This window comes from Anabrus simplex, chromosome 1 (genome assembly GCF_040414725.1).
Source record: "Anabrus simplex isolate iqAnaSimp1 chromosome 1, ASM4041472v1, whole genome shotgun sequence".
Classification (NCBI taxonomy): Eukaryota; Metazoa; Arthropoda; class Insecta; order Orthoptera; family Tettigoniidae; genus Anabrus; species Anabrus simplex.
The window spans coordinates 445,155,759-445,183,295 of record NC_090265.1 but is presented as its reverse complement, the minus strand read 5'-3'; the positions used below and the strand labels follow the sequence as shown (position 1 = coordinate 445,183,295).

Below are 27,537 nucleotides of genomic sequence, written 5' to 3'. Positions count from 1 at the left end.
CGCAGGAAGAGAAAGTTTGGAAGGGAATTGCACAGGGTAGTATAATCGGTCCGTTACTTTTCTTAATATACGCAAATGATTTAGGGAATAATATAACATCAAAAATAAGATTTTATGCAGATGACATAATTGTTTATAGAGAAATAAACAACACTGAGGATTGTTCAGAATTACAAAGGGACCTTGAAAGTATCCAACAATGGGTTGAAGAAAATAATATGAAGGTTAATGGAGGCAAATCAACTGTTACAACTTTTACAAACAGGAGCTTTAAAAATGAATTTGAATATACTTTGGATGAGGTAGTTATCCCAAAAGATGGCAAGTGCAAATACTTAGGTGTGAGATTTGAAAGTAATTTGCACAGGAAGGGTTATATTGATGACATTGTTGGGAAAGCATACAGATCATTACATGTCATAATGAGGCTACTTAAAGGATGCAACAAAGAATTAAAAGAAAAAAAGTTACTTGAGTATGGTTCGTCCATTATTGGAATATGCAAACAGTGTTTGGGATCCTCACCAAGAATACCTAATAAAAGAAATAGATAGTGTGCAGAGGAAAGCAGCAAGATTTGTAACAGGGGATTTCAGGAGAAAGAGTAGTGTATCAGAAATGTTAAAGGAACTTGGGTGGGAAACTTTAAGTAAGAGAAGGGAGAAAACTAGACTTACAGGATTATATAGAGCCTATACAGGAGAAGAAGCATGGGGAGATATCCGTGAGAGGCTTCAGTTGGAAAATAATTATATCGGCAGGACTGACCACAAATATAAAATTAGAAGGAATTTTAGCAGAAGCGACTGGGGTAAATTTTCATTCATTGGGAAGGGTGTGAAGGAGTGGAACAGTTTACCAGGGGTAGTGTTTGATCCTTTTCCAAAATCTGTACAGATATTCAAGAAGAGAATAAACAGCAACAGAGAAAATAAATGAAGTGTTAGAGGGCATTTGACCGGTGCAGGTTATTGTAAATAAAAAAAATGTGTGTGAATAAATTAATTCCATCCCCTGGTCTAAGGAGTTTGGACAGCCAAAGTAGGGGACTGCCTGTAGGGGTGAAGTACAGTGGGGACTTCGAGGGCCCTGGGACCGCTACGGTAGCTGTGAAGGCCCTTCAGGAACTCTGAAAAGTGGTGGCAAAAGGGGCTCTGGTTAAGACGCAGCAGGTCGCTATGCTACTTAGGATCCAGAACGGGTAAAAAAAAAATAGTAAATAAATAAATGCAATGTAAATATTAATGTTATACCAGTTTTATAGTATCATTTGAAGCAATTCCACATACTGTATATCAGTTGACTATATTTGTAAGTAGTACAGGAGATATTATAATTAGAATTTTGTATACAATATAAATTTATTAAGGATGAGCTGTGTGTTTAATAGAAAACATTGTTAGCGTAAATTGTATAATATTGTATTATAGGAAAAATTTTCTTCTCTTGTTAATTTAATATTTAGTGCTTGACAATAATGTATTTTAGTGTACCATTTGCCACCGAGGTAGACACCTCATTTGCAAATAAAGAGATTTTGATTTGATTTTGATAACATTCCATTCCATTCCCTTCAGTAGAAGAGCGTCAGCAAATTATCCGCGACTTCTATGAAATAAGCCGTTTTCCTAGTGTTTGTTCTAGGTGCAACAGATTACACACATGAAAAAATCCAATCACCTAGAGGCAATTGGGCCGAAATATATCGTAATCGGAAGGGATATTTCTCTGTTAATGTTCAGGTGATTAATGGACCTAACATCCAAATCAGGGATATACTTGCTGGGTGGTCTGGTTCTGCACACGACAATACAATATTTAACAACTCCCATATCGGAGCACAGTTTGAAGTTGGGCAATTAACGAAGTGATTTTGTTAGGTGACAATGGATACCTGCTAAAAAAAGTATCTGTTAACCCCATTGAAACCATCGCGGATTTTCTTCCACGCCTCGTCCTTTTGTTTTATCGTCAAGCCATCCGTGCTCTTGCACTCAATAACTTATATACATTTACTAACTAATTCAATTAACAACTCTTTTTCGAAGGAGGAAAAATTAGAACTACGATTCCGTTTCACTTGTCGCGCCATATTTTACAGCTGTACGCAAACAAAAGCGCATCGGAGCGCGCTGTAAAACAGAATGTTCGTACCACTGCCTCCTTGATTCGCACCAGTTCGCAATATTTGGAGAGTTAACAGTCGATTAGTTAACATTTCACAAGAAAAGTTTGATGAAACGCAAGAAACCTAGCAAGATGTTAAAATTTTAACTCCGTATTAACTAACTACTTGTTAGTATATATTTAACATGTTTTGATGAAACCGGGCCTTAGTGTCGCGTATTGTCTCTACTGTATTTGCTAATAATAATTAAGTTCATATATCCCAGTACTTGCAATTCAAGTCTCTGGAGTAGTAGTAGTAGTAGTAGTAGTTTAGACGGAAATATTTTTGAGAAATTATTGTAGACAACCTCGTATTTTCCAGTAGGCCTAATTAAGGACACTTTTATTCCCCGTTCCGTGGACTAGGAAAAATAATAGTAATCCACCAGCTGTAATAATCACGTAACCAATTTCAGTTGAGAACTGTAGTGAATATAAGGTATATTAGATAGTATCTTGTCTGTTATATTCATGTTTTTCTTTGTGTACGGCAATCCTTTCGATACCTACTTAGGCATTTAACCAAACACAAGGTTAAATTTCTATTAGATTCTATTAAATTTCTATTAGGATAAAGTAATACTAAAGAAATAATCTTCTGTCTACGCGTTTAACTTTGTTGGTGACTTAACCCTTGAGAACGGTAGTTGTTGCGAATTTCAAACTTTAGGCCTAATTGCAATTTTCACTTCTATTTGTGCTTAATAATAACCTATTGTAATTAGGATACGTCTGAACTAAACTGTTGTAGTGTATTGTAGTGACTTATTAGAAATTAAGAGTGCTTATTCTATTATTTTGAGTAGTCTTGCGAATTTCAAACTTTAATTGTAATTTCCATTTCAGTTTGTGCTTAGTAATAACCTGTTGTATTATAATTAGAATATGTCTGAACATAGTTTAAAATCATTGTAGTGTATTATAGTAGGTATCTTATTAAATATTAGTGTGTTTATTCTATTACTGTGAAGTATTTGTGTAGTGTCTGTATTAACTCTCTTACTAGAATTCTGTTGCAGTAATTAGGGTAGGCTTAACTGCAGTTTAGAATTGTTTAGACCTAATTATTATGTATTACTTTCGGTTTTCAGTAATTAACAGCAATTTTCATTCTGTTAGGGTGTTGTAGATGGCTTATATTAATTACCTTCTTATTGTGTGATCTTTGTGAATTATCCTAGACAATATTTCCTTCCTTTCATTTTTATTTGCACAGAATAAGTTATTTTATTTTTCCTTTTCTTCCCATTATTCTGTAAATAATGGCTACGCAGTGCAAGTGTAGGAACTGTGGGTGTGACCAGGCATTAAGGAGTATGAGGGAGGAGTTGGAGAGTTTGAAGGAGATAATTAGGATTCTCTCAGAAGACAGGAAGGAAAGTAGGCCTCCCTCAAATAATGTACAGGATACAGTAGGTGTAAATGAGGGATGGGAAGGAGATTGTAGGCTAAGGGCTCTGTTCAGGATCAGAATTCAGGGCAGGTGTCTGTGAGAAATCGGTATGAGTCACTGCAGGTAGAACAACCGAGGGAAGATGAGGAACAGGGAACTGTTGCTGATATGTGTGTGGAAGTAGGAGGAAGGGAAAAGGTAGAAAAGGGAAATGTAGTGTAGTGGAAAGGAAAAGACAGGTGGAACAGGGTCATGGGAAGGAGAAAAGGGAGGAGGAAGTAGCTTCTGCAGCAGTGAGAGAAAATAGGGCTGACCAGGAGGGGAGGAGTTCAAATGAGGTGGGTAGGGTTGAGACTTTGGTCATGGGGGATTCCATCGTTAGACACGTGGGGAAAGTGCGTGGAGGAAAGGGAAACAGGGTAGAGTGTTATCCAGGAATCAGGTTGAGGCAGATATTGAGGAAAGTAGAAGAGAAGGAAGAGGGAAAGGAGAAGGTGGTAGTGTTTCACGTTGGTACTAACAACGTAAGACAAGCAGGTATAAGTACCAACATAGTTGGGGATGTGTGGGATCTGGTAAATGCAGCACGGATGAAGTTTAAGGAAGCGGAGATTGTTATCAGTGGAATACTGTGTGGGAGGGATACTGACTGGAAGGTGATTGGGGATTTAAATGAGACTATGGAGTGGGTATGTGGGAAACTGGGAGTGAGATTTGTAGATCCTAAGGGGTGGGTAGGAGATAGGGATCTGCGCTCAGATGGCCTTCACTTAAACCGCAGTGGTACATATAAGTTAGGAAACTTGTTTAGAAGGGTTATAGGCAGGTACATTCACAGAAACGGGGTGCCCTAGGGAGCGGTGTTAAGCGAACAGGGAACTGGAAATCAAGTAGGGATGACATAAAAATGTTAGTGCTCAATTGTAGAAGCATTGTAAACAAAGGAATGGAATTAATTTAATAGATATATACTTAACAGATATTGTAATAGGAGTTGAATCATGGCTGAGAAATCAAAAAAAAAAAAAATAAAAAATAAAAATAAAAATCTCTTTATTTGCAAATGAGGTGTCTACCTCGGTGGCAAATGGTAAACTAAAATACATTATTGTCAAGCACTAAATATTAAATTAACAAGAGAAGAACATTTTTCCTATAATACAATATTATACAATTTACGCTAACAATGTTTTCTATTAAACACACAGCTCATCCTTAATAAATTTATATTGTTTACAAAATTCTAATTATAATATCTCCTGTACTACTTACAAATATAGTCAACTGATATACAGTATGTGGAATTGCTTCAAATGATACTATAAAACTGGTATAACATTAATATTTACATTGCATTTATTTATTTACTATTTTTTTTTTACCCGTTCTGGATCCTAAGTAGCATAACGACCTGCTGCGTCTTAACCAGAGCCCCTTTTGCCACCACTTTTCAGAGTTCCTGAAGGGCCTTCACAGCTACCGTAGCGGTCCCAGGGCCCTCGAAGTCCCCACTGTACTTCACCCCTACAGGCAGTCCCCTACTTTGGCTGTCCAAACTCCTTAGACCAGGGGATGGAATTAATTTATTCACACACATTTTTTTTTATTTACAATAACCTGCACCGGTCAAATGCCCTCTAACACTTCATTTATTTTCTCTGTTGCTGTTTATTCTCTTCTTGAACATCTGTACAGATTTTGGAAAAGGATCAAACACTACCCCTGGTAAACTGTTCCACTCCTTCACACCCTTCCCAATGAATGAAAATTTACCCCAATCGCTTCTGCTAAAATTCCTTCTAATTTTATATTTGTGGTCAGTCCTGCCGATATAATTATTTTCCAACTGAAGCCTCTCACGGATATCTCCCCATGCTTCTTCTCCTGTATAGGCTCTATATAATCCTGTAAGTCTAGTTTTCTCCCTTCTCTTACTTAAAGTTTCCCACCCAAGTTCCTTTAACATTTCTGATACACTACTCTTTCTCCTGAAATCCCCTGTTACAAATCTTGCTGCTTTCCTCTGCACACTATCTATTTCTTTTATTAGGTATTCTGATATAATGAATGCAGAAATATTCTCATGGAATTGGAGTGTGTATCGTAGAGATAGGATAGGAATGGTGGCAGGGGGAGTATTCATTCTGGTGAAAGAAGAATTTGTACGCTACAAAAAAGGATGAAAAACATGAAATTCTGCGTGTAAGGCTCATCTCTAAAAGGTAACTTTACGTCTTTGGAGTGTACAGAGCAGGAAAGGGTAGCGCTGACGCTGATTCAGAATTATTTGATAAGATAATCAGCTATGTGGGAAACAATAAGGAAAGGAACGTGATTGTAGCGGGTGATCTCAATTTACCAAATAAGTTAATATGGGAAGGGCACCTGATTCAGAAAGTGATGGAACCAACTAGAGGGAAGAATATTTTGGATGTGGTGCTGATAAAACCAGATGACTTTAAAGAGAAACCGAAGTAATTGATGGTATTAGTGATCACGAAGCTGTTTTTGTCGTAGTTACCACGAACCTGCTACGCAGCGTAGTAGGGGGAGAGGTGATACTCCCACGTGGCGCGTCCCAGATGGCGGATAGGGGGGTCCTAACAGGCTTGCCGGCGGACTTGAAGGAAATAAAATACCTCTCACGGACCAAACACACTACCCCCTGCCTGTCGTAAGAGGCGACTACAAGGGGCGACTAAGGGATGATTGAATTAGAACCATGAAACTACTCTTGATTCGTACCATAATGCGGGGAACACCATGGGTTGCATGTACTTGCGAGTAGTATCACTAAATTGGTACGAAATAGGTTTTTGATTAGTTGCAGTAAAAAGCCTGGCCTGGTGGATTCCAGTACCCATGCGTTGTACCCATGTGAACAACACCGCGGATCTGGGCGTAGCCTGTGAGTTGTACTGCTATATGAGCGGCACTGTGGGTCAGCGTTGCCTGGGATTGGTACCCACTACGTCAGGAACACCACGGGAATACCAGTGCCATTATGTGAGAAACACCATAGGTCTGCGTTCCCAGTACGAATTGCAATACTTGTGAGTAGTACCATCTTGTGTGGACCATCGTGAGTCTTCGCTACTTTTGATCAGTACCCCAAAATGACAAATACCATGGTTCTACTTTACTCGCGATATGTACCATTCTGTGGGGCCTTAGACGTGAATTTAGCACCCATTCAGACATCAAGCATAATTGTGCTGGTCCCTTGGTCAGTAATACTCTAATTAACTACCTTCTTTTTGTTCGTTGGTTTTTTTTTTTTTTTTTTTTTGTAGGGTTCATATCCATCCATTCATTCTTCATGACAATTTTTATTTATTTTGGTCAGTGGATGAATTTGAATTTTTTGTTATTTCATTTCGTACCATTAGGGGCCGATACCTCGATGTTAGGCCCCTTTAAACAACAAGCATCATCATCATTTTTGTTGTCATTTCATTTTGTACCATTAGGGGCTGATGACCTTGATGTTAGGCCCCTTTAAACAACAAGCATCATCATCATTGTCGTAGTTAAAAATAAATGTGAAAGAAAGGAAGGTATTAAAATTAAGACTATTAGGCAGTACCATATGGCTGATAAAACAGGCATGAGGGAGTTTTTAAAAAGTAACTATGATTGCTGGAAAATGGTAAATAAAAATGTAAACAGACTCTGGGATGGGTTTAAAGCAATTGTTGAGGAATGTGTAAACAGGAGTGTACCTTTAAAGGTGGTAAGGAATGGTAAAGATCCACTACCGTATATTATAACAGAGAAGTAAAGAGATTAAAAAGGAGGTGCAGACTCGAAAGAAATAGAGTTATAAAAATGGTTGTGGAAGTAAGGAGAAATTGAAGGAACTTACTAGGAAATTGAATCTAGCAAAGAAGTCAGCTAAGGATAACATGATGGCAAGCATAATTACAGCATAGGTACTATAAAGCAGAAACAGGTTCAAAGAAGGACATTCCAGGAATCATTAATGAACAAGGGGAGTGTGTATGCGAGGATCTTCAAAAGGCATAAGTATTCAGTCAGCAGTATGTAAAGATTTTTGGTTACAAGGCTAATGTCCAGATAGGGGATGTGAGTACTTAAGAAGTATTAAAATTTACCTATGATAACAATGACATTTACAGTAAGATACAAAAGTTGAAAACTAGAAAAGCAGCTGGAATTGATAAGATTTCTGGGGATATACAAAAGGCAATAGGTTGGGATATAGTACCATATCTGAAATACTTATTTGATTATTGTTTGGTTGAAGGAGCTATACCAAATGAATGGAGAGTTGCTATAGTACCCCCTGTATATAAAGGAAAGGGTGATAGACATAAAGCTGAAAATTACAGGCCAGTCAGTTTGATATGCATTGCATGTAAGCTTTGGGAAAGCATTCTTTCTGATTATATTAGACATGTTTGCAAAATTAATAACTGGTTCAACAGAAGGCAGTTTGGGTTTAGGAAAGGTTATTCGACTGAAGCTCAGCTTGTAGGATTTCAGCAAGATATAGCAGATATTCTGGATTCAGGAGGCCAAATGGACTGTATTGCGATTGACCTATCTAAGGCATTTGATAGGGTAGATCATGGAAGGCTACTGTGAAGAAAATGAGTGCTGTTGGACTAGAAAAAAGAGTGACTGAATGGGTGGCTATATTTCTAGAAAATACAACTCAGAGAATTAGAGCAGGCCCTGTAGTAATTGAGAGGGGAATTCCTCAAGGCAGTATTACTGGACCTTTATGTTTTCTTATATATATCAATGATATGTGTAAAGAAGTGGAATCAGAGATAAGGCTGTTTGCAGATGATGTTATTTTGTACAGAGTAATAAATAAGTTACAAGATTGTGAGTGGCTTCAGGGTGACCTCGATAGTGTTATGAGATGGACACTGGGCAATGGTATGTTGATAAATGGGGTTAAAAGTCAGGTTGCGAGTTTCACAAATAGGAAAAGTCCTCTCCGTTTTAATTACTGTGTTGATGGGGTGAAAGTTCCTTTTGGGGATCATTGTAAGTACCTAGGTGTTAATATAAGAAAAGACCTTCATTGGGGTAATCACATAAATACTATTGTTAATAAAGGGTACATATCTCTGCACATGGTTATGAGGGTATTTAGGGGTTGTAGTAAGGATGTAAAGGAGAGGGCTTATAAGTCTCTGGTAAGATTCCAACTAGAGTATGGTTCCAGTGTATGGGACCCTCACCAGGATTACTTGATTAAAGAACTGGAAAAAATCCAGAGAAAAGCAACTCGATTTGTTCTGGGTGATTTCTGACAAAAGAGTAGCGTTACAAAAATGTTGCACAGTTTGGGCTGGGAAGACTTGGGAGGAAGGAGACGAGCTGCTTGATTAAGTGGTATATTCCGAGCTGTCAGTGGAGAGATGGCGTGGGATGACATCAGTAGACGAATAAGTTTGAGTGGTGTCTTTAAAAGTAGGAGAGATCACAATATGAAGATAAAGTTGGAATTCAAGAGGACAAATTGGGGCAAATATTCGTTTAGAGGAAGGGGAGTTAGGGATTGGAATAACTTACCAAGGGAAATGTTCAATAATTTTCCAATTTCTTTGCAAACATTTAAGAAAAGGCTAGGAAGACAACAGATAGGGAATCTGCCACCTGGGCGACCGCCCTAAATGCAGATCAGTAGTGATTGATTGAAATAAATTAAAATTCTAATATGTCTGTTTTCTCAAAATGCAAAAGTTTAAGGATGCCAATGTTATCACCCTTCAGAGGGTCATGACAATCCCCTCCTGCCAGCACGTTTCTCTTTCTCGATGTTACATAAGACTTCCTCACCCAATCTGGTACTTCACTAGATGAGTGGTAGAGCGCGTTCACCACTTTTTGGAAAAAAAAAAAAAAAAACCACAACTTTGCACCGGCAAGCTGATCTAATTGCTCACTTGGCAATAATAAACTTATTAATCTAAATCCTGCACTTCCATCCAAGTTACTGGTAAACTCCTTGGTACAGAGTGACAACTTTTTCCACAAAGGTCTGGTAGAACTCTCTTTCTTACCTCAATGTTGATTTTGCCTTTCTGTATATAGAATATTGTTCATACGTAACTTCTTTACTGATGTGAATACTACCAAGCCTATTTATCCATCCATCCTGAAATACTTTCTTTATGAATCAGTTGAAGGAAAGTGAAAACTTTGCCTTCAATTTCACCAAAAATGAGAACCAAACAATGCAAACAATAATGGGTGCTAATAACAAGCAAGCTTCTATTTTTAGAAGTGAAGAGTATGCCTTTCTATCAACTAAATACTATTGCCATCTACAGTAGAATGTTATTTAGGGCTGTTGCTCAGGTGGTAAATGATTTCATTTTGCTATATCTTACACTGCCTGTCAAAACTGTTTGTAAATACTGATTATATAAATTAATGTTTGACAGAGTAGGGTGCATGGCTTTTGTAAGATCTCAGATTAACTTACAGGGTAATTAATCTACTCAACCTTTTATTACAAGCATGTAACTATCATATGAATATATTTTTTATAAATATGTACATTTTCTGCCATCATATCCCCTTAATATCACATCACACAAAATGGAGCTTTTTATTTTGTAGATAAAAATCTACAAAACTTTGGTAGAAACACCTGTCAAAATAGTTACAAATGAATTTTTTACCTTTGTTTTTCATTGTTTACATGGATCTACAGCACAAGAAATAATGGGTCTACCTTGATGCCCTCAGTAGGCCTATACGTTATTAATAAATTATAAGTAACAGGCATGAAAGTAGTGAGAATGATTGCTGGTGCAAACAGGTATCAATGGCAGGAGAGTACTTGGAATGAGATAAAAGATACCTAAGTTACAAAGGTATAAGGTGGCAGGGAGGGATTCTGTCAGGTATAACCGTAGTAAGAAGTTTGTTCTATGCGAACGACTTAGTCTTCTGAAACCGTGCAATCTAATAACTTGCAACTTCTAAAAAAATGCAATGAATATGACTTGTTTCAAGACTAAAGTGATGGCAGTAGGGAAGACACCAAAAAGAGAACTGAATGTCAGGTTGGGAATACAAAACTGGAACAGGTAGATAATTTCAAGTAGGTATTTAGGATGTGTGTTCTCCCAGGATGGCAGTATAGTAAGCAACATTGAATATAGGTGCAGTAAACCTAATGCAATGAGCTTGCGTATGCAATCAACAGTATTCTGTAAGAAAGCTGTTAGTTCGTATCTATACACCGGTCTGGTTTCAGGCCACCTGTGCTGTACAAACCTAGTGCATTGAGCTTGCAGTTGAGATCAACAGTATACCGTAAGAAGGAAGTCAACTCTTGGACAGAACTATCAATACAGCGGTCTGGTTTCAGACCACCTATGCTGTACAACTGCTTACTACATACACATAGAAAGGACCTACTACCACAGTATTTCAAAATACTCCTTTTTTTGTAAACCAAACATGTTCTACTACATAAAATACACAAATTAAGATGTTGTAATAATGCTAATAATTAGTAAAAATTGGAGTTAAGGTTACTTTCCCATCAGGTGCCGATACACATTACTCTCAGAGGATTCTAATAAATATTGATAGATAAGTATAAGAAAAACTGATTTAATTAAAAAAGTAGAACATTTCTCAAGGGCATAAATTTTATTAGATTCTTTCTTGGTCTAACATTGTATACAACAGTTCCTGAATTTTAACTCTGAAAACCCTTCGACCTAGTTCACTCATTCCTTCCATGTCATCAGGAAGACACTAAAAATAACACTGATTATGTTTTCTTTTCAGTTTTCTATATTTTCTAAATATTTACTTAACACATCACTGTCACTTTCACTTTTCTGTTTCTTTTATCTTTAACTGCTGGCAGAGCTGTTTGTAGAAGTAGAAGTCACTGGACTGGAAGTTGAAGTCCCTTCAATAATTTCTGAACTGCAGGAGTTATACCCCTCCAACACAAATTACTTCTGCCTCCTCCTCCTCCTCTATTTCAGCTTGGTGAGAAGGCTCTTCTACACGCTGCTTCCATAGATGTGTTTGTTAGAGAACTGAAAAAAATGAACAACATATTAATGCAATTCTTCTAAATTGGAGCTACATTTTAGTCTGCACACAAGCCTTCTATTTAAGAAATTATTAGTTTCATTAATTATTTTAGTAAGATGATTGTTAGGTTAGATTATATACCATATATTACTTTCAGTTATATCTGATAGATTAATGAACAGATGGGTAGAACTTATGGCCAACAGACTGAATCTTCCCCTCACTCTTTCACAACTATAACACTGGTCTGTAGTGTAGGCCTACTTTTAAAACTAAATATTACAGAACTGTACCTTCTTCCAGCAATGAAGGCTTCCAGAAAGTTGAGGGCATTGAAGTTGACCCATTTTTTGTTTTCTGTACAGCAGAACTGGGAGGAGAGGGAGGATGTTATCTCTCCAAGTTCGATACCCAGCCCTCAGAATTTGCCATATTTTGGCATAACTTTTTCCTGAAACAATAAATTAGAATATTCTGACAAAGAAAATATACATGTAGTACTTATGGCATACACTTATTTGTCATTAAAGCGAACGATGGTGTTCATTTCATTCGGTACGAGATGGAGGTTAGGAAAGCACTGTTTATGTTTTCCAAACATTTCTTCAATTAAGTCATAAGAATGATAATTACTAGTTCTCCTAGTGTAAATTTCTTTACCAACCTATTCCGTATAATATATTTTGTCAATAATTAATCTTAGATAACACTACTCATAACATAATCATAATAAATCTAATAATTACTTACCAGTTTTCGTCCCAATTCTCGACGCTATAGAATGCCATACAAAATTCACTGTCTCCCTATTACTATATCCAGGGAGTCTAGGATTATACAACACTGTTTTCATACACTAGGTAAATTAATGTTTCGATTTCATCAACAGACTACAATATTACGTTCGCCATTATCGAACGACTGCGACTGAAAAACGGACACGTTTGTTATCACAAACCAGCCGATCTTCATCGCTCGTAGTTGATCGTTCATGATCGATGCTGTGTGTCTGGTGCCAATGCCCTCTATAGGCTTGTTTTCTTAGTCGGTTGATCACAGTCGTTCGATCGACCTAGTGTGACAGCCCCCTAATTGAGGAGATAAATACAAATTTGGAAAGTGTTCACAAAATTTCTGAATTATAATCAGCATATTTACGAACACTTCCTTCATGCTGTAAACAAGAAGATCCTCTACTTTACATTGGCTTTTAGCAATTTCCACAACACGATGTAAACACAAGCAAGGCAGGTCAGGTGATCAGGTGAAATAATTTAGGGTAAAGAACTTTTAATCCAGCAAATGCTTTAACAATATACGAAGCAGCATCACTGAGAAATAATATACTATCATACTGTACTCCTTCTGGCCACGAGAAAGTTTGTGTGTCTTTGAACATTTTTTTCAACCGTGGAATGTTTTTGTTTTTTGCTAATGGCTTTACGTCGCACCGACACAGGCAGGTCTTATGACGACGATGGGATACGATAGGCCTAGGAGTTAGAAGGAAGCGCCTGTGGCCTTATTTAATCTACAGCCCCAGCATTTGCCTGGTGTGAAACTGGGAAACCACGGAAAACCATCTTCAGGGCTGCCGACAGTGGGATTCGAACCCACTACCTCCCGGATGCATGCTCACAGAAGAAATGACCAGTTTACCTGCTTTAATAGCACCACCTACAGCACTACACATGCACTGTCTTGATGCATCTTTGGTTTCATCGATAGAAATCTGTATGTTTTTGTGGTTCAGTTCATTCTAAACATTACAAATGACATCTTGAAAACATTGTGAAAGACAGTTTTTGCATAATGTAGATTCGCCTGGCACCCTTCTGTTCGTGCATTTTTCTAAATATTCCCAAAGCTGTACATTATTTATTTCCATAATGGAATGCTGGAACTCATCTAAATATAAGTCTTTGAAAAATATATCATTAGAACTCAATTGTTCACCCTACACCACTTGTAAGTTGCTAATGTAATTAAGATTTATTCTTAACCCTCTCCTTATGATGTCTTGAATTAATTGCTGCACAATGTCATATTTTTTCTTTGAAGAAACACCCTTTTCACACACAAAACAAAATAACGTTTTGCCGTCCTCCAGTGGCGTATACTGAGGGCTACCAAGGCTATCAGTGAAGCCCTAACCTCAAATGCGAACGATGGAAACCTAAAGCACATTATAATGTGAGCATCTGAAACATTGTTCCATTTACAAACCTTAAAAGCAATTAGAAAAAACGCCGCACGTATTTCTGAGAACAAGGCTTTGGAGACTGATATTGCAGCCCAGACTCTCATCCCTTCCCCTCGACTCACCGTACACGGCTTGCTGCTGTATGCGTGATAGGAGCAGGGACCGGCGGAGGATAGGTGTGCTGGGCTTCGGTCCGTCAGATCGCCACTGTTAACTGTCATCCATGCGTTACTCATCGTATATACTTTCTCACCTCATCCTTCTGACTTAATTATATAGATAACAGAGTGTTGGTATTTCACTCCCGTTTACTTCTACATCCTTGTAGGAAGACAGTGCAAGGCTGCTGTTATAGGAGTAATATAATCTTATTTTCATAGACAGATCTGCTAAAATGAAATGCAATCTTTCAGGTTTAGTGTTCTCTTTTGTTGGTTGGAATCGAACCCACGATCATGGGTCGGACACCACCACTGGTCTCAGGAGGAAGCCAATTAACCAGTGCACGATGGGTACAACTGCTGTAACATTCAACATTATTATTTCATAATAATAATAATAATAATAATAATAATAATAATAATAATAATAATAATGGTGCATGGCATCTGTATAGGCTTCGTGGTGATCTAATGAGGATAAAATGAATGGCGAAGACGTCATAAACACCCAGTCCCCAAGCCAGGAGAATTAACAGTATGAGGGGGTTGATTCAGAAAATCAAACTGGGGCCATCGAACCAAACGCAACCATTTTATCCATTTAGCCACAAAGCCGGACTTCAATTTGCTAAAACTTAGGCTACCATCTCCACTGATCAGGTGTTGAGTATAGGCAGTGGCAGAGGCCAGGCCAGTAGCTTGTGAAGCAGCTTAGCAGCCTTGACAACACAGAAGGCTTCTCCGTTGGCTACTGGCATCAGCTCAAAACGCTTAAGGCTTGACATTTATTAAACCATCGAAAAGGGGTAACCTAAGTCTAGTGGTAGCCCACGTCTTGATCCCAGCATACGCCACTGCCGTCCTCACTAAAAAGATTACTACCAAACTTGTTTACGTATTTGCATAGCAATGCTGATTGAGATATTCTTCACCGACAATATGAAATCAAGGACAAGCATCTATGCTGCTGGCTGTCAAGCTGCCTTTAACACATACTGTAAGTAGCTGCATCAAGCTCGTTAATATTGTAAATGCAATGCAAATAAAAGAACGAAAGTAAATGTAAAATGACAGAAAGTATAGAGTTAAATGGAACTGCGTATTTATGATTTCCAAGCTGTAAACCATAAGAAATATACTGTTCCAATAAGCCTACATACAGAAGACAGAGGATATGTTGTGCGTAAGCCAATCAACTATGTCTTTTCCGAATGGCGATAGTTCTCTGTTCTCTTGTACGCTGTGATAATTAGTATTATCTAATACTATCATAAAGTTTGGACTTAAGTTCGGTAGCAGTTACCTTTCCACCCAGGTTCACAAATTGGTAAAGTTCATGTCGTCATGGTATTCTGTATGTATTTTGCTTTGATTTGAATATTAATAAGGGTGTTGTTTACAAGGCCTTCCTCTCCCCCGGCATACACAACAATAATGCAAGGAATTTTCCCTATACTTTGTTATTTTTCTAATTCTCTATCAGATTGCCAGCATGAGTGGAAAGAATGAATGTCTGATCTAAATACACTATTTTCGGACCATTCTGTCTGTACTGATAGATTTGCTACCAGACTTCGAAGCAGCAGCCATAACTGTACTCAAATGAAACTATCACTAAAATAACATGCTACACAAGACTATATATATATATATATATATAAAAACATTTACTAATAAAGTAAGCTACATGAGAAAGTATTATAGGACTACAACTAAAGAATTTTTGTTGTTGTATAAAACCGACAAAAGAACAAGAGCGCGAAAACAGATACAGAAGTGGTAATGAACCTCTTGTGCTACAGCATCTTCACAGTGTGCATAGTACGGTGGCCAGACAGCATGTGAACCTCTCCACCACTCTTCTACGATGTCGCACATCCACTCGGAGAGAATGCGCGGATAACTGAGCCTTGATCGTTGCAAGGTAAAAATACATCACCTAACCTTTCTGCTTAGTTTTAAATGTGTCAAAAAGAATATGCATTTTGCTTAGAAAGCCAGGGTCTAATGATTACTATTGAAATGAGAAGAAAAGATCACCTCGAATGCACTAATATAATTGAGAGGGGAAACTAAAAAATTCTGATGACTAACAATGTTCCAAGCCCCTTATCAACAGTAACACTACATTGACTGACATAGTTGTTGGTTGAGGTGTGCATTGTCTCTTCTGCTGCTACTCACCTCTGCTCAATAACATTACTACTTCAGTTATAAAACCTAACCTGTCAACGAGGGAGAGGACAACAGCTAGCATGCCATAAATCAGATCATGCTAGGAGTGAAGCTAAACGTTATACAGTACGACCTCAGAACAAAGTATACCGAAATAATGTATTTTGTGTTAGAAGGTCAGGGGAATTTGCCAGCAATGGATAATCAGTTCATAAGAAGGTGATGCTGTTTTGGAATGTTGGAAATGTCCGTGCAGTACACGCAATGTACCCCAGCTGTGTGTGCTGTTGCTCCAACTTGCTGGAACCTTTGTTCCATTAAATGCAAATTTTTTGCACTGAGATCATGCACGAAGGGTTCCACGATCAGCTGATGGTATGTCCCCTAGTTCACAGAAACACGTCTCTCCTCTTCATCTTCGATGAAGTATGACCCAATATTGCACACCACACATCATTCTTTACAGGGTGTAGAGGACGTTAAAAAAGCTCTATAGGTTGGTTCAAAAGCAAGGAAACATGTTTGCTTGTCATGTCCAGCATAACGTGACTATCATGGGAGACCCAAATGTTCAACAAGAAATGTGCATTTTCATGGACATTTGCAAAGAATGCAATCCCAGTACTGCACTCTTTGGACCATAATCTGGCTCTCTTAACCTATGGGTTACCTGAATTTGGTAGGAGAACATTCCCAATTCATGGACAAGTCTCAGCACAAATGATCACTTCATGTTCAGTTCCTTCGCCATACAATACTGGCTTTTCCTTTTGGAAGACAATCCCTGTATGCTCATCGACTGTGGATGTGCGTTTCCTACTGGAAGAAGCTATTCGTTGGCAAAAAGCGGATTCAGTATGCTTACATTTTTTCACTAGCTGGAACACTGTTCCCTTTGTGGGAGATTTATAAAATTTATAAAAATAGACTTCACAATGAGCATTCCTCTTGAAAACATTCCAGCAAAATCCTCACCTTCACACTTGGTCCCCTTAATCGACCATTTTCATATGATCAAAAATAATGTTCTGCAACAATTGTTTCTTCTAACACACTCAGATCTTGTTTGTCCATTTCACACTGAGACTACTTAGGTGACAAACATCAAGATCAAACTGCAGTCTGATGAAACACCTTCACACCTACTTGTCTTGCAACTCAGTGTTGACAAGTTTTGGAATAGTTTATTCTAGGCCATATTGTATTTCTATTCATACAGCATCTTCCTTCCTGTACTAACATTATTTGAAGCCAAATATGGTATAGCACAATAAAATCACAAAGTTAAAAGGGAATTTGTTAATATGTCTTGAGTATGTCCTAGAAATTGAAGACATGCCTGGCATTGTTCACTTGATAAGCTGCTCTAATGATACCAATCAACTAACACCAAAAGCTAAATTATTATGATACAACATCACTGGACTGAATAAATTTTATTACTTCAGCATGAAACAAAGTCGAATTATACAAAGCTAATAAAGCTGAAGATAACCTGAAGATAAAGCGGATTCAGTACGCTTACATTTTTTCACTAGCTGTAATACTGTTCCCTTTGTGGGTGCTTTTTAAATTGCATTCCTCTTGAAAATGTTCCAGCAAAATCCTCCCAATTGGGAGGTGGGCCAAGTCTTTTCATCCAGCAAGGGAGATATAAGTGTATTTTATGTAATAAGCCTGATGCTCACTATTTCAAATATATCAACTCCTCTGCTTATAAACAAAATGTTTTATACTTTAACTCTATCTACTTGAATTAATAATCTATGTTACCATCTCCTCGTGTTTACCAGCTTGCTTGAGTGCTGAACTCTTATTATGGCTTAAATTATGTGAATAAAACAATTATGTACATCATTCCCTTCAAATAAATCATCACTTTCATCACCTGTATCATTACTCTCTTCCAGCAACACTAAAATTGTACTGCTGATCACACTTCCATTCGCTCGCACTGCCACTTTGTAAATACACACGGAGAATATGACGTGGTGAGTTGTCTTAGACATTACCAAAGTACACTGACTGACAGAGCAAATGCAACACCAAGAAGGAGTGGTCAGAACTTTATGCCAATTGCAGGGTAGACTGACGTCACTGAGGCATGCTCATGATGTGAAATGCGCCGCTGTGCTGCGCACGTAGCGAACGATAAATGGGACACGGCGTTGGCGAATGGCCCACTTCGTACCGTGATTTCTCAGCCGACAGTCATTGTAGAACGTGTTGTCGTGTGCCACAGGACACGTGTATAGCTAAGAATGCCAGGCCGCCGTCAACGGAGGCATTTCCAGCAGACGGACGACTTTACGAGGGGTATGGTGATCGGGCTGAGAAGGGCAGGTTGGTCGCTTCATCAAATCGCAGCCGATACCCATAGGGATGTGTCCACGGTGCAGCGCCTGTGGCGAAGATGGTTGGCGCAGGGACATGTGGCACGTGCGAGGGTTCCAGGCGCAGCCCGAGTGATGTCGGCACGCGAGGATCGGCGCATCCGCCGCCAAGCGGTGGCAGCCCCGCACGCCACGTCAACCGCCATTCTTCAGCATGTGCAAGACACCCTGGCTGTTCCAATATCGACCAGAACAATTTCCCGTTGATTGGTTGAAGGAGGCCTGCACTCCCGGCGTCCGCTCAGAAGACTACCATTGACTCCACAGCATAGACGTGCACGCCTGGCATGGTGCCGGGCTAGAGCGACTTGGATGAGGGAATGGCGGAACGTCGTGTTCTCCGATGAGTCACGCTTCTGTTCTGTCAGTGATAATCACCGCAGACGAGTGTGGCGTCGGCGTGGAGAAAGGTCAAATCCGGCATTAACTGTGGAGCGCCCTACCGCTAGACAACGCGGCATCATGGTTTGGGGCGCTATTGCGTATGATTCCACGTCACCTCTAGTGTGTATTCAAGGCACGTTAAATGCCCACCGCTACATGCAGCATGTGCTGCGGCCGGTGGCACTCCCGTACCTTCAGGGGCTGCCCAATGCTCTGTTTCAGCAGGATAATGCCCGCCCACACACTGCTCGCATCTCCCAACAGGCTCTACGAGGTGTACAGATGCTTCCGTGGCCAGCGTACTCTCCGGATCTCTCACCAATCGAACACGTGTGGGATCTCATTGGACGCCGTTTGCAAACTCTGCCCCAGCCTCGTACGGACGACCAACTGTGGCAAATGGTTGACAGAGAATGGAGAACCATCCCTCAGGACACCATCCGCACTCTTATTGACTCTGTACCTCGACGTGTTTCTGCGTGCATCGCCGCTCGCGGTGGTCCTACATCCTACTGAGTCGATGCCGTGCGCATTGTGTAACCTGCATATCGGTTTGAAATAAACATCAATTATTTGTCCGTGCCGTCTCTGTTTTTTCCCCAACTTTCATCCCTTTCGAACCACTCCTTCTTGGTGTTGCATTTGCTCTGTCAGTCAGTGTATATTAAGCTGTTGGCATCTGTACCATGAAATGCAGTTCAACATATTCCTGATAGAAGGATCTATGTGCCAAATCAAGGAGTTCACACAAATAAGAACAGTCTTCAATGTCAGAGATACATAAAACTTTGTGCGGGCTATGCCCAATTCACGAGTGGTAAGGGTTAATGGAGTAAAAATGTAAAAATTTAAAGATATTTCTACTTTGCTCTGATTAGCTTGATTCATGTTTCAGGGCTAATATATAGTTGACAAAAGGAGTACTATACATATGTTCCTAAAAATCATAGGACCGGGCGAGTTGGCCACGTGGTTAGGGTCGCGCGGCTGTGAGCTTGCATCCAGGAGATAGTGGGTTCGAACCCCACTGTCGGCAGCCCTGAAGATGGTTTTCCATGGTTTACCATTTTCACACCAGGCTGGGACTGTACCGTAATTAAGGCCATGGCCGCTTCCTTCCCATTCCTAGGCCATTCCTATCGCATTGTCTTCATATGATCTATCTGTGTTGGTGCGACGTAAAGCAAAAAAACAAAAACAAAACAGGAAGTCACACAATATTTCTATAAACACCAAATTGTGGCATTGCACTCCATTATGTGATCACAGTGGAGCTTGGAATTACTGAAAATAAATAGACTTATTTGTTGGTTAAAAGAAATCTTTATTCAACAAAACTTTCATTCTTTAAACTCTCATTTATGTTTGTCATAAGAATTCACAATTTCAGTTGTACAGCTGTGTGAAACAGAAGTCAGCATGAGTCAAGATTTTCATGTTCACAGACTACCATGGAAAAGAATACAAGGGTGGTTAAAACAGCTTCAACAACAAAACCACGTTCAGATTACAATGAATACTGTATCAATGATTTTCACTTTTTCTGGAGGTACTTGCTTGGGAATGAAGACGATTTACACCAAAATATAAATTACTGCACTGAACAGACGAGCATTCTTTTGGAATACTCACATTGTGAACAAATGCGCACACATATACACAAAATATAATACCAAGAACCGTTGCTTTTTCTGTTCAAAATGATATTGTCCTGGTTTCACAGAAATAACTCATGAGTAAATCCAATCTACTTTGTTAAAAAATATAGGCAATATCAGCACTGACCAACATTTCTTTCTCTGGAAGTTGTTTTAATGCAGAGTTTGAGCTGGTAAAAGATACCCTAACAACATGTGAATGAATGCTCATTGAAAGTCTCGTATGACCATCACAGAATTCTGTGTCCATATGTAGAAAATGAGGAGCTATTACTGCACTTTATACATAAAATATTCCTTTTGTAAACAGACTGGATTCATGACTGTGATGATATAAACTGAATGTATATAGGGAGACAGGTGCGAAGTGATATGGGCAGTAAGTACAAATTTCATCTAGTAATTTAAGAAATACAGTATACCAGTTTTGAAACCATCTTAGAACTACACTTCTAAATGAAATAGTGACAATAAACTGAGATCTTGATTTAGAAAAGTTCACATGCATATGAAGTTTCTTGACACTTCATTTACACTAAGAAATGAATATACACTTTAATACAAAGCTATCCCACAATCATCCTCTGAAGAAACTCTATTCGCAGAGGGAAAAAAACAAAACAAAAACAAAAAAACAGAAGATAGTCTATTATGGAGGTGGGAAATAATTCAATGACTGATACAGATAATATTCTACTTTGGATTCATTTCAGATTTAAAATGAGTCACCTCACATGCCTCCCATTAAGACTCCGGTGTGATTAGAGAACAAATAGTTCTGCCTTTTCTCTTTGTTGAACACCAATGAATTCAAACCACGGGAATTCTATTATGTTCACGTGACACTATATTGCCACAGTTACTTTGTCACTTGCTGTCCTCACTGTTGTCACTACCACCACGCTCACTCCGCTTCATAGACTTCAATGCTCGTTCTCGTAATCTCCTCTCTAACTCTTCAGTGTTTTCTGCTTCACTTACTTCTGTCTCCTGCCAAATGAAAAAAAAAAACCAAACCAATATTACACATGGTATGTTACTCCTTGAAAATTAAGCCTATGATTTCCTTTGATAATACATTCACTGTCAGACACGTGAGGCACAGGGGCCAACTGGAGAAGAAAGGCAACAAGATGACTGGAAAGGAGAATGTGAAAATCCCCATCTCCATGAGGATGTCAATGACAGCTGTGAGTAGTGATGGGCAGTCTGAGACGGGGTCTCAAGATTTCTCAAGACTAAAGTGGGCACTGTTTCTCGCGAGAAATTTAGACATCTTGAGAGCGTTGTCCCCACATTGTATGGTGAGCAGCATGTTGTAGGCCTACAGATAGACGGAGCTGAATGTTGTCTGTGCCGAGTATGTGAATAGCCAACCACGGGCCTTCTCCATTCAGTAAATACGTGCCAACAAGCGACTAAGATGTTCATTTCTTTCATTTCTACCGAAGTCTATTTTGACCTAAGATACGCATTCTGGCATTGTATGCAGCGTTAAGTACATGGATGAGTAGGCTAAGTACAGAAAATGACGGCCACTATAGGTGTACGTCATTATCAGACCCCACATTCAATATCCATATGACAAGTGTTTGTGTTTACCGAGCTGGCCCCGTGGTGTAGGGATAGCGTGTTTGTCTCTTACCCGAAAGTCCCGGGTTCAACTTCCAGCCAGGTCAGGGATTTTTTTACCTGGACCTGAGGGCTGGTTCGAGGTCCACTCAGCCTACGTGAGTAGAACTGAGGAGCTATCTGACGGTGAGATAGCGGCCCCGGTCTAGAAATCCAAGAATAACGGCCAAGAGGATTCGTTGTGCTGACCACGACACCTCGTAATCTGCAGGCTTTTGGGCTGAGCAGCGGTCGCTCAGTAGGCCAAGGCCCCTAAAGGGCTGTAATGCCAAGGGGTATGGTTTGGATTTGTGTTTACCGATATTTTGGTGATGAAGGAAATAATTTCTTACAATGTTACAGAGTATTCTTGTCATAATTAGGTACTTCAGTATATGATGGTGCAATGTGTAATTGTGTCTAATCTTATGCGACAACTTTAAGATGATGTCTGAAACGCAACGTACGTCGTGGATGCAGGTTATTTTGAAGAGATGCTGCATAATACAGACCACTGTGTTGTTAATTCAAAAGAAATAAAGTAAGTCAGCAGAAATACAGTACTTCTGGGATGATCTGGCACTTAGCAGGGTTATTCAGCTAAGATATCCACCTTAAATAACTTGTGAACCATTTAAGATACTGATATTCTGTTTTCAGTTTCGTTAATGGTATCAAGGAACTCGTAGTTGAACGTGCAGTACTTTGCTAGGCTTTCGACAAAATTTATCGGCACACATGTTTCCATATGAGAACTGCTGATGATATACTATCAAGCTTACACCCGTAGTTACTGGGATGTCACACAGATCGTAGCACAGGAGAATCGATCTCAAGAGCATCGCTACCCTTCGAAAGAACTGAAGCAAACTCAGGCATTTTAGATTACACGTTCCACTGAAGCCTACTCATGGTTGCATATATAACAAGGGACATCTTGCCCCATCTCAAGTTTGAATAATGCACGCATAGGTGTACATCCTATCTACAGTTATTCACAAATTATGCAGGGTTATTCAGCTGAGATGTCTACCTCAAATAAGTCGTGAACACTTTAAGATACTTTCGTCAATGGTATTACAGGGTTCATAACTGAACATACAGTACGTTTGACAAAATTTACTGGCACTTGTGTTTCCATATGAAAACGTTATTTTACACAATAACTGCTTATGATATACTATCAAGCTTATACTTGTTGTTACTGGGATGTCACACAGATCGCAGCACAGGAGAATCGGTCCCGAAATCAGTGACGTCAGTCTTGAGAGTCACGAGCGAGAGCACTGTCCATCATTAGCAGTGAGAAATAAAGCGGCTAATTAAAGCATAAAAAAGGGGATCTAATTTTGGTACCTCATTGAAGGCAGATAATCTTGTTGCTTTTCCCCTTAAAACAATAATCACCATTACCGGTACTACATTATCCTTGTGTGTGACTCAAGGGTTCGTATTAAACATCAGCTGAAAGAATATTTCTTGCTTCTATATAATCTGTAATTCAAAGCCTAATATATCTCTCATCACAAAACTCACTCACCCTTCAGATTTTAAGAAGGAAAGTGAGAGACTGAGCTATCCTGCCAACTGTGTTGGGAAATTAGTCAAGTTAACACCATCTAGATATTTTGCTCTTTTGTATAAACATAATAGTACATGTAACAATAATATGAACAGAGGGTAAGCATTTCATTGAGTAGGAACTAGCTGCAATAAATTTCATATTAAGAATTCTCAAAAGAAGAAATTTTTTTCAGAAATAAGGAAGACATACAGTGGAGCAGTGGAGCTGCTGCAATGAGGTTTTGAGAGGCAGATGCCAAGTGTAAGAAATCTTGGTAAGTTATAATTAAAAAGTTATTTATGTCCCACTAACTACGTTTACAGTTTTTGGAGACGCTGAGGTGCCAAAATTTTGTCTTGCAGGAGTTCTTTTACATGGCAGAAAATCTATCAACACGAGGCTGACGTATTTGAACACCTTTATACCACCAGACTGAGACAGGATCGAAACTGCCAAGTTGGGGTCAGAAGGCCAGCACCTCAACTGTCTGAGCTACTCAGCCTGGTGATAAGTTATAATGCACAAGTTCATTCACTCCATTACATGTAATACAAGACATATTTAGCCTGCATTGTCAACTTTAAACAGTTTTATGATATTATCAATAAAAAGTTCCATCTTGACAATACTCAAAAATTTTAATCTTTAAAACAAAGATGTCAAAACTTCATTCACTGCAGTGATAAAAATCTGAACATCACCTTATGTGTAAAAAAAGTAACCCCACTGAGATCTTACTGTGTCATGAGCAAATAAAAAAACAGAGGTATTCTAAACTGCATTGATTGTGTACAAAGACTTGTATTGAGCATGTTGATGGAGCAGGGCATGCGCACATACATTGAACGGTCTTGTTTCCTTGCTACACTCACATAGGGTGGTTGGTCTCTTGTATGAAACATCACTGTCGAAGAACAACTTTGCATCATCAAACACCTGTCCTAAGCAGTTTGAGTGACCTCCACAGGGTTCATATTTTATTGCAACCATCAATAAGTTTTTCAGGTGGTATGTCCAGGGATCTACAAATTTTCAAGGAACTTCCCTTTGACCACAGTCTGGATAGAGCTTGTAAATTGGTAACCTTGAACATAACTGACAACAACTTAGTGCTGGATTCTGGGTGAACCAATTCCAGTAAGTTGAGTTTGCCCACGGGGGTAGATTTTAGGCATCCACGTATTATCTTGCACACTTTGATCAAAGACACACTGAGTTGACTGGTATCAACTGATTATCCCATACTCCAGTTGGATAGGTGGTGCTGGTGCTGAGCTCGTAAGTAATGGCATTCAGCAACCCAATTAGTTCCCATAAGCTTCCTAACGATATTGAACATGAGAGAGGAATTCTTGGAAATTTCTCAGTATTTAGGGTATTAGGGTATAATGAGTATGTTTTAGGGGAAAACCATTGCAGGAAATAAGCAATGACCAACAGGACTCTTTATTCCTCAGATGAAAGGGACTTATCTTTGCTGGATTTGGCCTCAGATGGTAAGGAGGTACCATCTAGGAGTCTAGGTTGTGGAGTGATGTCCGGCCTTGAGTACAGTTGTTATTTCTTTGAAAGTGGTCAAGAGGGTTCACTTTGTTCTTCACTGGTAGCTGTAAGTACCTCGAGTTCATGTTTGATGCGAGTTATGTGTACTCTATCCTGGTGGGAATTCCACAGTTTCTACTAACACTTCAGTGACCTAGCTTTTTTGGTAGATAATTTTGAAGTCTAAGGTTTCAACGGTTTGTTCACTTCTTATACAATGCTCTATCAAGGCTTTGTAATAATTCACCAGTAGCTTCTTGGTCTATATTCATTAGAAATACTCAAAATTATTTCTGTCATCACTCCGTCCCAGAATTATTCCCTTTGCAGTATTCTCTTAGTATGGTCTTTTATGCAACACATACTATTGCTCCCATGAATCTCTGATAATTTTATGTATTTGGAAGGATCCAAGACACCAAAGACCCTTGTTAGGGCTAACTGACAAGAAATCTTGGTATTTGTATCATGATTTGCTGGATTAATAGAGGGTACAAGGAGAGCAAAATGCCAAATATTGACCTAGTTGCCATGTAGGAAAGACATGCAGAGACTGAAGACAGACTTTATCAAAGAGGCAGGATTTCAGAGCACATTATTATTATTATTATTATTATTATTATTATTATTATTATTATTATTCTTACTGTATAGGTATTACAGTCCACTTTTCCACCAAAAGTGCTCAGATAGGCTCTAATTTTCCTGTTAATGATGTGCATGAAGCGGCTATCAAAGTAGGAGACAAGAATTAGTTATACATACAAACCACCAGCTAGTCAATGGCTGCTGCAAGTCTTAAATCCTTAAATCCAGCTACCTACACAAGAGATTTTAACAGCTTAACACACACATTGGAAGTACAATGAATTGACAGCAGTGGGGCAGCCCTTGCTAAATGGGCTGATGATAACAGTATGTACATTCTACACTGAGCAGTACGAAAAACGCAATACTTCAACTTCTTTCAAAACTGAAATTTATTTTAAATGTATGACAATTTTATGACACTAATCCACTATCTTATGATATAATATTGCGGTACGGTCCCATCTAAGTGTCTAACAATGAAAAGAAAAGACAATTATAAACAAATTCAACAAATTAAGCCAGAGATGCACATTTCAAGGAAATACTGAGTAAGCTCATGAAAGTAATGCACTTCTGTTTAGATGTTACTCACATACATCTGAGACAATCTTGGATACCTCTGTTTGCATCTTCAAAAGCGTGTATTGCCACCCCTTGCACCAATGACAGCATTCAACCTTTTAGGCATGCTCCTGATTAATGCGGTAATGTCCTGTTGAGGAATCATCTCACATTTTTTCAGGAGGGCGTTCTGTAGGTCCTGTAGGGTCTCTGGATAGTGCTGACGGGCTTTTCTCCCCATCTGGTCCCAAATGTGCTCAATAGGATTAAAATCAGGACTTCGAGCAGGCCAAGCCATAGCACGAATCCCTGTTTCATCCACAAACTCTTGCACAATTCTTGCAACATATGGACATGCAATGTTGTGAATTAGTGTAAAATCATCACCTATAAATGGAGCGAAAGTCACAAACATGCTCCAGAAGGATTTCCTCTACATACCGATGTGCGGTAAGGATCCCATTCTCCACATTCTCCGTCCTTGCAGCTGTATTGAATCCTGCCCATACCATCAAAGAACCACCCTGAAAAGGCATCTTGAGAATGTGCAAGGGGAATATCTTTTCCATGGCCTTCTCCAGACTACCACTCTTCCGTCAGGTGATCGAAGGCCAAATAGCGACTTATCCGTTAACAACACTTGATCCCATTGTTGTCCTGTCCAGCCAAGATGTTTCCTTGCGAAACGTACAAGCTGTGCGATGCTCTCTGGTGAGTTCCGGACCTGTGGCAGGTCTTTTGGACTTAACTGGCTTCTTCCAGTCTTCTTCGAACAGATCTCTCACCAACATTGACCCCTCGAACTTGGTGGTGTCGATTTCCTGCTTTGACGGCGGTGGTGTGACGGTTGTGGAGAACTGGACGCAGTCATCTCTCTCCGATGTTGCTCTTCTCGGGCCTGATCCCGGTCTCCTTGCAAACAAAGACTCCAGTTTCCCTATACCTTAGTACGGTTCTGGAAATCGTGGAAGGTGTAGTCCTCCACACTTCTCCAATGTAATGCATGCTGCGACCATTTTCTTCCCAAGCAACAGCTTTCGCGGCTTGTTCAGAGTTTAATGGCACGTGTACTCCAGAAAGCTGATT

General features: G+C 39.2%; 1 protein-coding gene and 1 long non-coding RNA gene across 5 annotated transcripts in view; one reads left to right on the top strand and one right to left on the bottom strand.

The window, feature by feature from the left end:
* The first annotated feature begins 2,174 nt into the window (after positions 1-2,174).
* LOC136856935 (uncharacterized) lies at positions 2,175-26,020 on the top strand. 2 transcript variants are annotated; one of them, XR_011017523.1, is made up of 3 exons: positions 2,175-2,295; positions 23,951-24,031; positions 24,120-26,020. It is a non-coding gene; the product is annotated as an uncharacterized lncRNA (long non-coding RNA). The 2 variants fall into 2 exon arrangements; XR_011017522.1 differs by lacking the exon at positions 2,175-2,295 and adding an exon at positions 2,444-2,608.
* The window catches only part of Srrm1 (Serine-arginine repetitive matrix 1), a 638,713-nt gene continuing 631,411 nt past the window's right edge, over positions 20,236-27,537 (bottom strand). For all 3 annotated transcript variants that reach the window (XM_067135198.2, XM_067135197.2, XM_067135199.2), the window contains one exon: positions 20,236-21,572. In XM_067135198.2, the coding sequence (XP_066991299.2) occupies positions 21,450-21,572 (123 nt within the window). In that variant the 3' untranslated portion in view covers positions 20,236-21,449. The remainder of the gene's footprint in view (positions 21,573-27,537) is intronic.